This window comes from Ceratotherium simum, chromosome 27 (assembly GCF_057802395.1).
Source record: "Ceratotherium simum simum isolate JZ-2026a chromosome 27, ASM5780239v1, whole genome shotgun sequence".
NCBI lineage: Eukaryota > Metazoa > Chordata > Mammalia > Perissodactyla > Rhinocerotidae > Ceratotherium > Ceratotherium simum.
The window spans coordinates 10,186,048-10,199,545 of record NC_141926.1 but is presented as its reverse complement, the minus strand read 5'-3'; the positions used below and the strand labels follow the sequence as shown (position 1 = coordinate 10,199,545).

Sequence of the window (13,498 nt, the reverse complement as noted above, 5' to 3'; positions counted from 1 at the left end):
TAAACTAGAGAATACGGAAGAAAACAGCCTCACTGGTAAAGAGCAGCGCCGGCCGCCCCTCCCTGTGGGGGTTCACATGGGTTCTGCTGGGCCTCACAATGACTTTGCAGCGACAAGCCATGGGAGGCGGCGTGTGGCCTGTGAACAGTGGTTTATCCTGTGGGCCACAGACTTCTTGCAAGGAGTCTGACTGCATATATATACACCAAGCATCGTACAAACTGTAAGTCTTATACTACTGTTTTTCAAATAAACGTAGATCTGCTGTGGATGATGAAATACTTGTCATTTGTAAATGTCTCTAAGTAGTTGCTTTTTGCCATTTTTATTTTTTCTAATCACTGGTTAACTAAAGCCCAACAATTACCACATGGATCTGCAAAGTGTTTCATGTTAAAGGGGGCTTTATTTTCGAAAGATGTAAAGCACCTTCAAGTGGGAATTAATATATTCAGGTCCTAAACGTCCACTAGTAGGGGACAGAAAACATAAATTATAGTATAGCCAGGGATCAGCAAACAATGGCCTGTGACTTGTCTTTGTAAATAAAGTTTATTCGGACACAGCCATGCAATTTGCTTACATATTGTTTATGGCTGCTGTGCAGTACAGCTGGAACAAAGACGGTATTGTTGCCGCCCAACGTGGGCCTTCTGCTCGCCGCAAGACATGCCAATAGTCAAGAGGCAAGGTGGTAGGAAAAAAAGGACTTTATTATTACAGCTTGCTAGCAAGAGGGAAGATGGCTGACTAACGTCTAAAAAAAACCATCTTAAGGGAGCACAAATCTTATAGCAGTTATCTAGGCTGGTGGGCTACAGGGGAGGGGGCTAGGAATGCTGACCTTCCTGTCCCACAGACTGGGAGTCGTCACACCAGATCCTCCAGTCCTCATTGATGATGGCTATCAGCACAGACTCTCTGCCCGGGGGTCATCACACTCCCAAGGAACCCCAAAGAACAAAGCCATTATCTCATCGCAGCTGGGAGGCACATGCACAGGCAGGGGCGCAAAATCAACACAGCAGTTAGATTTCCTGGAGGGTGTACATCCAGGCAGGCTAGTTTGTCAGAGGCCATTCACAGTCACAACAGGGTTTCCTTTCTATAACATGGCTTCCCCCACACCAACCTTGTCTTGGGCCGGTATCAGTATGGCCCAGAAAGCTTAAAATATTTACTATTTGGCCCTTCATAGAAAGAGTCTGCAGTCCCCCCACTATAGCATATCATGAGATACACTGCAGCTATTAAAAAATAAAGTCAAGCAGCCAGCCCAGTGGCGTAGTGGTTAAGTTCACGCACTCCACTACAGTGGCCCAGGGTTCTGCGGCCCGGGGTTCACAGGTTCTGATCCCAGGTGCAGACCTACACACCACTCATCAAGCCATGCTGTGGCGGCATCCCACACAACAAAATAGAGGAAGACTGGCATAGGTGTTAGCTCAGGGACAATCTTCCTCACCAAAAAAATAAAAATAACAAAATAAAGTCAACATCAACTATATATATGAACAGGGAAGACGTTCAAGACATAATAATGAAATGTTTTATTTCTAACTCTCACTGCCTTCTGAGGTGAGTGGATCCCATTCACTTGGTTTTGTTGAGCTCCACGAGAGGAATTCAAGTTCTAGGGAAGAATGAAAACTTGGGAGGGAAAACAGGAGGGCTCTGGGCAACAGAAATGTCTGACCAAGACAGCCCCTGCACAGTCTGTGGCAGGACCACCCACAACCTGGCTCCAACCCCTCCACGTCTTATCCAGGGGTCTCCTGAGGCCAAAGACTGTCGAGAGTTGTGGAAGGAATGCCCCCCTCTTCTCACCCTGGTTCTGAAAAGGATAAAAAAGTAAAGACAGAGGTTAAAATATGACTGTGGTTTAGGTCCGTTTACCTACAGTGAATCCCAGGATCAGGCAGACATCCGGACTGAGGCACCGCTGTGCCGGATGGGGCTCGGCTCCCCAAGTGGAGAGGGCTGCACAGGAAAGACATCAGAAATAAAGCTGAAAGAACTGCGTAGTAGGGCCAGTCCTTCTTCCCAAATTAATACAGTAGTCCCCCCTTATCTGTGGTTTCAGTTACCCGTGGTAAACCACAGTCTGAAAATATTAAATAGAAAATTCCAGAAATAAATAATTTATAAATTTTAAAACGCGTGCCGTTCTGAGTAGCATGAGGAAATCTCCAGCCATCCTGCTCCTTCCCGCCCAGGACGTGAACCATCCCTTTGTCCAGCGGATCCACGCTGTCCATGCTAGCCGCCTGTTAGTCACTCAGTAGCCGTCTCAGGTCACCAGATAACTGTCACAGTATTCAAGTCACCCTTATTTTACTTTAATAGTGGCCCCAAAATGCAAGAGTAGTGATGCTGGCAATCCGGACATGCCAAAGAGAAGCTGTAAAGTGCCTCCTTTAAGTGAAAAGACGAAAGTTCTCAACTTAACAAGGAAAGAAAAAACCGTATGCTGAGGTTGCTAACATCTGTGGTAACTTTTATTATAGTATATTGTTATAAGTGTTCTATTTTATTATTATTGTTGTTAATTTCTTACTGTGCCTAATTTATAAATTAAACTTTATTATGGGTATGTACGTTGAGGAAAAAACATAGTATATATAGGGTTCAGTACTATCCGCAGTTTCAAGGCATCCACTGGGGGTCTTGGAACGTAGCCCCCACGGATGGGGGGGACTACTGTAGTCGTGAGATAAGCTCCGCCTCGGAGCTGCGAGAGGCCAGGAGCATGCTTACGGGAAACTCCCTCTTCCTGGAAACCCCGAGTGTCCCCAGAAGGCTTCTCCAACACCCACCTCAATGCGCCCACATAGGGAAGGACACATGAAGGCTGAGAAGCTGTGTCCACAGAGCAGAGAGGCAAGCCCCTCACTTCACAAGCAAGACCCTCTTCTCTCCCAGGACAAGTCACACTGCACCTGCACACACCTCCTGCCTTCCCAAGGGAGGAGACCGCAGTGAGGACCAGGCGCCGGCCTACGCCTGCTACAAGAGAAGGAAAACGAAGGCTGCTCTCTGGCAGGGCTCCCGCCATGGTTTTAATCGTGATTTTTAAACTGCGTGGGAGGGAGAGCAATGCCAACCCCTCCGACATCTCCCAACAAAACCCTCAGTGAAGTCCACAAAGCTCACTAATGCTCGTGTAGGAGAACGCAAGAAGCGCTGCCTTCTGCACGTGTGTTGACGGCAGCTGAAAACGGAGATGACACGCAGGGACTTGTGACCTGCATCCCCACGTCAGGACAGCACAGTGAGTTCTGGACACAAACACACCAAAGCCGTGAGAAGACGTCCCCTGAGGGTAGGGTGAGCGGGCATTTTCACCCTACCACATACCAGGAGTATAATTATAATCTTATAATTTCTTAACCTCTGTATTTATAAAACAGGGTAATGGTGAGGCTCGTGTAAAACTCTGCACATAAAGGCTTTAGCACAGTGCCCTGCACATAGTAACACTGATATAATGGTCCAGTTTTTATAATAAGCACGTATTTGCCTCTGTGATACGACATGATAATACTTGCTCTGCCTCCCTTACAGTGCCACAAATGTTAACTGACAGGCATGGAAATGCTGGGGAAAGTATAAATCCAGAGCCCAGATCTAAAAAGTACTAATTAGAGCACCCTTTATATAAAAATCATCCTCAGAGGGAAGTCTATAGCCCAAAATGCTTTTATCATTAAAAAAAAGGAAGGCAAAGATTCAATTCAAAATGGCCAACTGAACACAAAAATTTACCTCCTGTTCCTCCCAATATTCCCATTAAAACAACAGAGAAGCAGCAGAATTAAGAGTTAAACACCCACCACAGAGAGAATGGCAAAGGAACATCGGCTGACGAGATTTAAACACATTTCTGGAAAACTGGAAGTAGAGAGAAGACTGATGAGGCAGGCTCCTCATTTCTCCTGTACTTAATAATGGTGAATTAACTTCCCATTCATAAAGCCAGTGTTAGACAGTCCCTCTGATTATCCAATTCCCTGGTTCTCTGAGAGCAGTGAGGCTGAGAAGGGGAGGGATAGCATCACCTGGGGCCTCTGCCTAACACAGGTGCCAGCTCCTCGGGCCTCCCACTGGGCGGGGGAAGCAGGGTGTGAAGGGCTGGAGCACATGGGAACCACTATTCCAGCCCAACAATCTCGTTTTCAGATCAGAAATCAAGGATGAAAAATTCGAAGTCACTTGCTCTAGCTCAGAGCTCGGGCTGGAGGTGAAGCCCAGATGGGACCCAGGACTGCCATGCACTGCCCCCAACTCCCCACCCAAAGCCACCAACCACCAAAGTGCCCCTAAACAGGATGGTATCAGAGCATCTAGAAGCACAACTACTTGCCCTTTTACAGCTGCTGAGTCAGATAAGAAGTAAGACACTCAGTGAAAGACCACACACGGAGCCCCAGGCTGCCTCTTGGCTCCCTCACAGCCTCTCTCTCCCTCTCTAGTTACAGTTCAGTACTTTCCTCAGACTTCTTCCTCAGCGACTCTTGTTTATTTTGAGAGTATCAGAAGTACCATGAGGATGGCTCATTGTTCTTCGCTCACAGCTCCAGAATCCCAGAACCTGCTCTGTCCCCTACAGACACCCTCCAGTGTCCCAGGAGCAGCCACCACTCCACCCCACACACAAAGAAAAGCAAAAGGAAAAGGATTAAGTATATAATAGTTTAATAGAAATTGCTCATTGACTGTAAATGATTCTATATAAAAGAATCTTAGTTTAAAACTGTTTAAGGATGTTGAAAAACATTTAAGAAGTCACACCCACCATAGGAGGTGATCAAATGCACTTGGGTGAAGTTATGTAAAAGCTGTTTGCAAATCGTTTAGGATCCCAGCAGACGCCTGGAGAATCTTTAGCTCTTCTGTCCACAATGTTTCTACTAAAGTTAGTTGGTTTTTCAAAGCCACTTCTTCATCTTTCATATGAGAAACCTGGAAGTTATTTTTAAATGATTTTTTCATTGTAATAAAATATACATAAACATAAAATTTACCATTTTGACCACTGTGAAATGCACAATTCACTGGCACTAAGTATATTCACAATGTTATGTAACCATCACCACTATCCATCTCCAGAACTTTTTCATCATCTCAAACAGAAACTCTGTACTCATTAAACAATAACTACCCATTTCACCCTCCCCAAGCCGCTGGTGACCTCTGTTCTACTTTCTGTCTCTACGAATTTGCCTATTCGAGATATCTCCTATAAGTAGAATCATATAATATTTGTTTTTTGTATTCTGGCTTACTTCACTTAGCATAATGTCTTCAAGTTTCAATTAAATTATTTTTTAATCCCAGGAATGTTTTCACTCAAATGAGCTGATTTCTCATTTAATTAAAACATTTACTATATAAAAATTTTTTAAAAAGCATACTTAAAAATCTATTACCAAGAATTCATGCAACAATTTAACCTATTACAAGGTGTAGAGGAAATAGTAACAGTCAAAAAAACAGAAATTACATCAACATTCATCTGTATAAGGCATTAAAGAATGCCATAATAAGGTGTACTATCTCTATCCAACATGCACAAAACAAGTAACTTCTTAATCAAAATACTTCTTTAAGAAAAGGATGCAATATTCTAGAAACATACCTTTTGAAGCATAGCATTAGTCTCTTCTATGAAATAATGGCATATTTTCTGAGCTATGTCCAAACTTGTCTTCTCATTTGTATCTGAAATTATCTCTCCAAGAAGTACTTTTTTCCAGCATGTACTAGAACCAAAATGTTCAGTAAGATCGTTTCAGCTGGCTCTCAAAAAATAAAGAAAGCTTTTACACTTCAACACAACACACAAACCCTTCTCCTATTTTTCCAGAAGCATAATAAAACTCATTCTATAAGCAGATTCCCTAAAACCTCACGCCAAATGCAGTTGCTGTGTTGAAGCAGACAAGGTACATAAAAAAGAAGGAACACTCAAAAATTAGAAATACGGGGATGCACACACTTTGCAGGCAGGGACTGAATTTTATCATTCCACTCCTGTGTCTGGCACATCAGTAAGTGAGTCACATCCACCAGCCACAGGAATAGAGCTGAAGACAGAAGAGGAAGGTAAGTCCATGGCCAAAAGGACTAGGGACTAAGGAGCAAAGGCGGCAAAGTGTTCCTTCTCTTCAAGGGACGCTCTTTCTTCAAATATGGCAAACTGAAGGGAACACATTTCACAAAGTAAAGTGCTCTACAAGTGGAAGGAGGCATCTACAGTGAAGCCCTTCTCTACGGGCAGGGCATTCCCATTTTATACTACGAAAGTCTGTAGGAAATGGGGTTGAGTGGGTGAGGGGGGCCAACGTTCTGCAGGTGGAAGAGTGTAGGTGTTTCAGGGTAGGCGAGAGGGAACCACAGCAGGGTGCTGAGCCCAAAGGTGGCAGAGCCAAATCTGTACGCTAGGAAGAAGAGGGAACCAGGGAGCAAGAAGGTGGAGGAACAGATGCTGGGTGCAGAGAATTCGGGAGTAGAAGTTGCTTGGAAGGGGTAAGGTAACATCCAAGTGGAAGTATACACAGGTTGCTTAGAAATTCACAACAGCCAACAAGACACAGAGAGAATAAAGTCTTGAAGTCTTCAGCTTTAGAGACGATGGTTGAACCTCAGGAATAGATGAGTTCTCAGGAAAGAAAGCAAGGAAGGAAGGAAATTACTATGTGCCAGGCACAGAGTTTCATACATAACCATCTAATTTAATCTTCACAATTACTGAGCCAAGAAGGCATTATTATCCCCGCATTAGACACAAAGAAACTGGGAATGGTAAAGAACCCACCCTAAGTGTACAAAGCTACAGAGCAGCAGAAATTGCATGCACACACATGTCAGACAGAATCTCACACACCTCTTTCTGCTACACCATTCCAGACAGTTTAAAATAACTCACAGGGAAGAAAAGAGGCCTCAGGATGACCCCTGGGAAACATCCAGTTGTTTTATTTAATTTGAGGTTGACATGCATGAAAAGAACTCACACTGTTTTCCAAGAAGGATTTGAAAAAGCTTATGTGGGTGCACATGAGATAAAATAAAATGTAAGATGAATGGACAGGGAAAATAAGACAAAGAAAAGATGAGAGGAGGAAAGATAAGATATACTCAGGATAAACCGCAGGCCTTAAAATCCTGCACATTTGGATGGACCACAAATTTGCCTCTGAGTTTTCTAGTGAACAGTAAAAAAAGACACATCAGAGGCAGAATTCACAGTGTGTGTAAGATAAATACACACCATCTGCTGAGAATAAACACAACCATTTCTGGTGTTGAGACCAGGGAGTAATTTCTCTCCCCGAGTCCCTACGGAAAAAGAAATAAGCAATAGCATAAACATAACAAGCATCATTGAGTGAGCACCAACTACTTCTAGACACGGTGCTAAGGGTTATTTCCAGATATTACCTCATTTAATCCTCCCAATCGCTCAAGGATGGGGTCGCCATCTTCAGGAGGTCCTCCCTACATACGGTTTCTCTCGCTGAGCTTTTGCTAAGTAGTGGGCATTACTTCCAATTCCCTGACAAGGACCCAGGCTGAAGGAGCTCCAAGGCTGGGCAGCACACAGTCCTTTCCATGCTGACAGTCATCACCACACTGGAGGAAGGACGGACAGCCTCAAGGGACTAGTAAGGAGCCTGACCAGGATGCGAGTCTACACTGGGGGTTCCTCTACCTCCCTCCCCCATAGAAACATCTAGGCCTCTCCTAAAACAGGAAGTCTGGCTGGATCTGCCCCCAGGGCAGAACAAGGTGGAGCCCATGGTCAGGAGCGCTGCTTGCTCCCGGGAAAACCCTACCTACTCAGAGACTTTCCTTTCAACAGTGCCAATGCTCACACTTTTTGAAGTGTTTACCCTGAACAACCAGCTGCAGGTTACCAGGGGGAAATATCCACCAAGAGACTAAAAAGTTCTCAGGACCGCGTACTCTGATTACGACTCTAAAACCAGAATTCCAGAAATGGTGAAAACTTTAGAAGTGAAACACTCACCACAGGAGCAACTTACATAAAGAATAAGTAATCCCAACACACAATGGCATTCCCTTCTCCTCTCACATTGGGTATTTGAATGTAAGCCAAAAAAAAAACCCCAAAGTTAGGACCAGATTGTAACAACAGCTAGTGAATAACACACATGAAACTTACAATTCTCCAGCTTCCAGACATAACAACTTGAGAACTGTGAGTAACCTCCAAGATGGCCCATCCCATCCAAATGTCAAATTTCTACAGTAGAAAAACAAATAACAATGAATCCATCATTTCAGTCTCTCATGACACATGGCAAATGGTTGAAGAGCCAAACATTTTTTTAAGGGGCTAACCATTATGTAACCTGCGACCTTGGTCACAAAGACAAAAGAGAAAAATAAGTCTGCAAATACTTAAGAATAAAGCCTGAGTAACAGAAAATTCTCTCTTTGTGTTTAAAAAAGGAAGAGGAAGAAAAAGCTATTTTCCAATTAACTTTGGTAAGGAGCTGAACTTAGATGAGGGGCCACAGTGAGAGGGTACGTATCACAGGTCACAGTGAGATGAATGATGAAGAATCTGGATTATCCTGGATGCTAAACAACTGGCAGCCACCACAGCTAGACTGCCCTCACCTTTCACTACACTATTTAAAACTTAATTTTAAGGCTGGCCCCATGGCTTAGCGGTTAAGGGCACGCGCTCCGCTACTGGCGGCCCGGGTTCGGATCCCGGGCGTTCACCAACGCACCGCTTCTCCGGCCATGCTGAGGCCGCGTCCCACATACAGCAACTAGAAGGATGTGCAACTATGACACAACTATCTACTGGGGCTTTGGGGAAAAAAAAAAGGAGGAGGATTGGCAATAGATGTTAGCTCAGAGCCGGTCTTCCTCAGCAAAAAGAGGAGGATTAGCATGGATGTTAGCTCAGGGCTGATCTTCCTCACAAAAAAAAACAAACAAAAAACTTATTTTATCTACAGAAGAAAATCTGAAAGGTAGAGCCTTTTACCCTGTTTATCCCATTTGGAATGGAATCACCTAGCCACCATCCCCGGTCTCCCTGCCCCAGGAACCTGAACCATGATGCTCAGTGACTGAGGGCCAGCCTGGCCTGCAGGAGCCCAATGCCATACCCCTGACTACCTATTAGAGACAAACTCACACTGTGCCACCAATCAAGACCTCTGGGGCTCTGTTTGGGGTACAATAATTTAACATTTCAAGCTTATCTTATGTCCCCAAGTAAGTTTCTTGAAAATGATCTTACACTCCTTGTGTGCCCACAACAGCAAGCACAATTCACTGTACACAGTAAGTGCTCAATAAACACCTACCTGTCAACTGGTACAGTCAGGAGATCTCTCACACCTATAAAAACCCTAAGCCTCAATTTTTTCATCAAAATTTCCTGAAGGAATAATTTCTAGAGACAGAAAGAAAAACACTTACTCTATAAAGTCATGATCCTTTAAAATGGAAATCTTTTTCTTTATCTGTTTATCTCTTGCTGGAAGATATTTAACAAGTATATCTACATAAAAAAAATCAGAATGAGAATTAGGGTGTCATTCCAAGAAAAGTGTGGACCTTTCCTTCTCAAGTTACTTTCCTTCCCATTAACAATCAAGACGTATAAACAGTTTTATGTAACTCACACCAAAAAAAGTCTATTCTTCAAATCCAACTCAATGAGTCATTATTTAGCCCTTGAAAAGCTGCAAGAACTCCAAGGCAGGGAACAAAACATCCACAACTCCAGCTCATGCTCCCACCAAACACGTCAGCCAACAATCAGGTAATTAAGACATAAGCAGGACTGCCGGGAAGTTACACCCACCAAGAGTATGCGCTCTGTACAAACATGAGGAAATGTTCACAATATTAAGTTTTTTGAAAAAGTCAGAATTCAAAACTGTCTGGATATGAGTGACTGCAATCACAAACAACTGGAAGTGAATATGCAAAAATTAACAGAGCTACTTGGAGTAGAAGGATAATCAGAGATTTTTCTATTTTTAAAAGTCCTTTTTATATTTGTTTTTATTTTTTAAATGTAAAAATAATTAAATTTTGTTAATTTTATAAATTTCGTTCAAATCATTTGACAAATCAATATTTCATGGTCATGGATGTGCAAGTTACTCTGATAATATGAGGCTAATCTCAAAGCTAGTTTCTAAGAGACCCGACGAGGCTCAGTTTTTGTTCTTCTATTTTTATTTTGAGAAATAACATTATAATTCTGCCGACAGGATGCAGTAGTATCACCTTGACCAAGTTTCTATTTCCACTAGAACTTATACTAAAACCATCTCAAATTACACACTTGGTAAATCTCTGGCCATTTCTTCACAGCCTAGAAGACTGCTTCAGCAGATGGGGAAAAGATCAGACTTCTATATACTGTTGTTAACACTACATTTGGAATTTTCACAGCATAAATTTAATACCAATGATGATGCCTAGTTAGTAAGCCACAAAAGAACATAAATGAAATCAATACTTCATCATGGCATTGAACTCTGAAAACAAGAGCTGTGTAATACGTTTACTTCTGTGATTAGCACAGTGCCTTATGTATAGTAGGTGCTTAATAAGTATTTTTTAATTTGTTGCTCTCTAATCCTATTCTATCATTAGTGGCAGTGATAATGTCTCGGTACAAAAATTTACATTTCAGGGGCTGGCCCCGTGGCTTAGCAGTTAAGTGTGCATGCTCCGATACTGGTGGCCCGGGTTCGGATCCCGGGCACGCACTGATGCACCGCTTGTCGGGCCATGCTGAGGCCGCATCCCACATACAGCAAAAAGAGGAGGACCCGCATGGATGTTAGTTCAGGGCTGATCTTCCTCACAAAAAAATAAATAAATAAATAAAAATTTACATTTCACTCCATCTATTAACGTTGTATTTATTTCCTTAGCAGTTTTCCTTTTCTTCCATTCTATCATCTGACCTGACGCAATAAAACTTTCCTCGGTTCTTCTTCTCATCAATAAAAATCAATGCTTTGCTGTTTTTACTTCAACATTAAAATTATATGGTCAATAAGAGTAAGGCCAGCCCTGCTCAGGAGAAAATAAATGATATACATTATAAGGTTTTGCCATTTTTATTAAAACTTAAAATAAGCACATCCCCAGATGGGGGGAAAAAAATCTTATCATCTTAGTGATAAAAAGAAAGTTGGTTCCAACCTTCTGAGACATAAACACAAGCATGAGGGTTGTGGATGGAAACAAATCCATATTCCAGGAACAGCCGCTGGTTATCATGAGGGCCATAGCAGATGAACACCTCTTCATGCTTCCTACAACTTGAAACTGTTCTAATTTCATAACAGCGAGTTTCCTCATTAAATGCTGCTTTTACCTAGAAAGGAAAATTGTTAAAGTTTTTTTAAAGCAAAGCATAAAACTAAGAAGATTAAGTTATTATATGAATCTAAGCCAGATGTAGCTTTCAAACACTCATCACTGAATTTAACCACAAGTGGAAAAAACGCCACATCTGCACGTCAGCCTCTTTTGTTCACCCCATTGGTGAGGGAGGGAGTCCTGCCGAAGGGGTCTGAGGGTCCTGTCAAACACACAACACCTGACAATGGACAGATAAGACTGACAGCAGTTTATCACTCACATATACAGCCTGGGGGAAAAGGACACAGCAACCATGCAAGGGCCACACCAGGGCTACACTCTGGAGCACAGGGACCAGCAGGGGCCAACGGAAGAAGGCTTTGTAGTAACAAGAGGATGAGGTGACCCCAGTTCCTATGGGAAGATGTGATTTGCTTTTTGAGTAATTTCGAGGGCTGGCAGGGAGGTGAAACCTGTTAGCTCGAGGACCAGCTGGGGTGCAACTGGTCTGGCTGATAGGGCAACTAGCCAGGGGCAAAGCCTTTCCTGCTAGGTAGAGGGAATATCCGGTGAGAGCCGGGGAACTCACAGTTAGGCCTTTGGGGGCCTGTGAGGCCCAAAGATGTCAGGTCTTACAACACGGCCTTTGAGCTGTGTGATATTGACTGACACCATCACATGGATTTTGTGACAATTTTGTTAGTTAATAGGTATAGAGGAAAAAAACCAAGAAGATCTAATTGCTGCCCACAATAGGGAGTGGGTACAAGCACTAAGGCCTCCTTACTAAGCAGCACATCCCAGCAAGATGAGGATGAGTAACAGGCTGAAATTCCTCGCTTGCAGCATCAACAACAGATCAAGGCCATGGTTTGGAGTTTCATGCCAAAAGCAAGCCGCAACGCACTTCAGACCAGAAGCCGGCAATCTTTTTCCATAAAAGGCCATAGAGTAAATATTTTAGGCTTTGCCAGGGTTCTGGGACCACAGGTCCATAGCCTGTAGTTTGCAGTGCCCCTAAACGCAACAGCAAAACCACTAGTTTGGAGCATAAATGCGCTAACAACACAATAAAAAAAAGTCAAGCCACTGGGGACTGACTGAGTCCCTGAGACCAGCATCCTATTGTACTACATGACCCCCGACATTATTTCATCGATATCAACCGCAGAAACACCCTTGTAACCTTGATCTCCTTTGCTTAATATTGTTAGAGATGCATCTTTCTACAAAAGCAACAAGCAGACACGCAAGGAGATTGTCTTGGCCTAGGAAAGCACAGTAAGGGCCTCCCTACACTCTCCTCTCACTGGCATGTGGGCTAACCAGCATCATAAGTCTTCTCAGGGTGGTGTGGGGCATGAAGGGGACAGCAGGAGCATGGGTCCCAGCCAGTGTGCCCCAAGTGAACCCTGAATGGGTTACAGGTGAGCCGACATACGACACTCTTTGCCCTCAAAGCCAGGCTTTGCCCCAGCATGCCCTACAGATATAATCACCTCCTTTATTTGCCACAGGGGAATGGCGCTGGGGAAGAAGAGATCTGTGACTGTCTCCCAAAGCGGGATTCTTTCATGATTTCCCAGACTCCTTTTCCCCACAAATATTCATCCATTCAGTAAACCTTTACTGAACACCTACCACGTTCCAGGCCCTGCACTGAGCCTGGAACAGGCTTTTTGGGGTTACAAAAAGGAATAAGGCAAAGTTCCCGACCTCTAAGACTGCAGAGCTCAAAGGGAGAAGGAGCAGGTTAATCAGTGATCACAGCAAAAATAACTGCTGACAGCGGTGCATCCAAGTGTACAAGGGAATGGGACAGGAAAGCGAGCTAGACTTCAGTCCCAGCTCTGGAAGGAGGAAGGAGGACCCTGCACCAGGGGTGGGAGAAGGAGGGGCGGGCTGTGGGTAAGGCTGTCCAGGGGATATAGCCCCAGGCTCTGCTGGCCTGGAGAGCAGAGTGCGAAAACGGGGCAAGGAAAAGGATGCCAGGAAGGAAAAGAGCATCAGGAGGAAAGACAGGAGCATACCTGACAGCATGGGGGCTTGCCCAAAGCCAGCCACACCTTTCCCTGTGGTTTCACTCATGATTCAAAGTCACAGGTTCTACATGTCAGAG

At 43.8% G+C, this 13,498-nt stretch overlaps 1 protein-coding gene across 8 annotated transcripts in view; it reads right to left on the bottom strand.

The window, feature by feature from the left end:
- Positions 1-695: 695 nt before the first annotated feature.
- SETD4 (SET domain containing 4) overlaps positions 696-13,498 on the bottom strand; it is a 29,969-nt gene continuing 17,166 nt past the window's right edge. For 5 of the 8 annotated variants that reach the window (XM_087418117.1, XM_087418119.1, XM_087418114.1 and 2 more), the window contains 5 exons: positions 11,218-11,392; positions 9,469-9,550; positions 8,189-8,269; positions 5,639-5,762; positions 3,441-4,962 (listed from right to left, as the gene is read on the bottom strand). In XM_087418117.1, the coding sequence (XP_087274243.1) occupies positions 4,828-4,962; positions 5,639-5,762; positions 8,189-8,269; positions 9,469-9,550; positions 11,218-11,392 (597 nt within the window). In that variant the 3' untranslated portion in view covers positions 3,441-4,827. Of the gene's footprint in view, positions 1,835-1,857; positions 1,981-3,440; positions 4,963-5,638; positions 5,763-7,443; positions 7,636-8,188; positions 8,270-9,468; positions 9,551-11,217; positions 11,393-13,498 lie in introns of those variants that run through there. The other 3 variants (XM_087418115.1, XM_087418116.1, XR_015548713.1) reach the window with 3 other exon arrangements.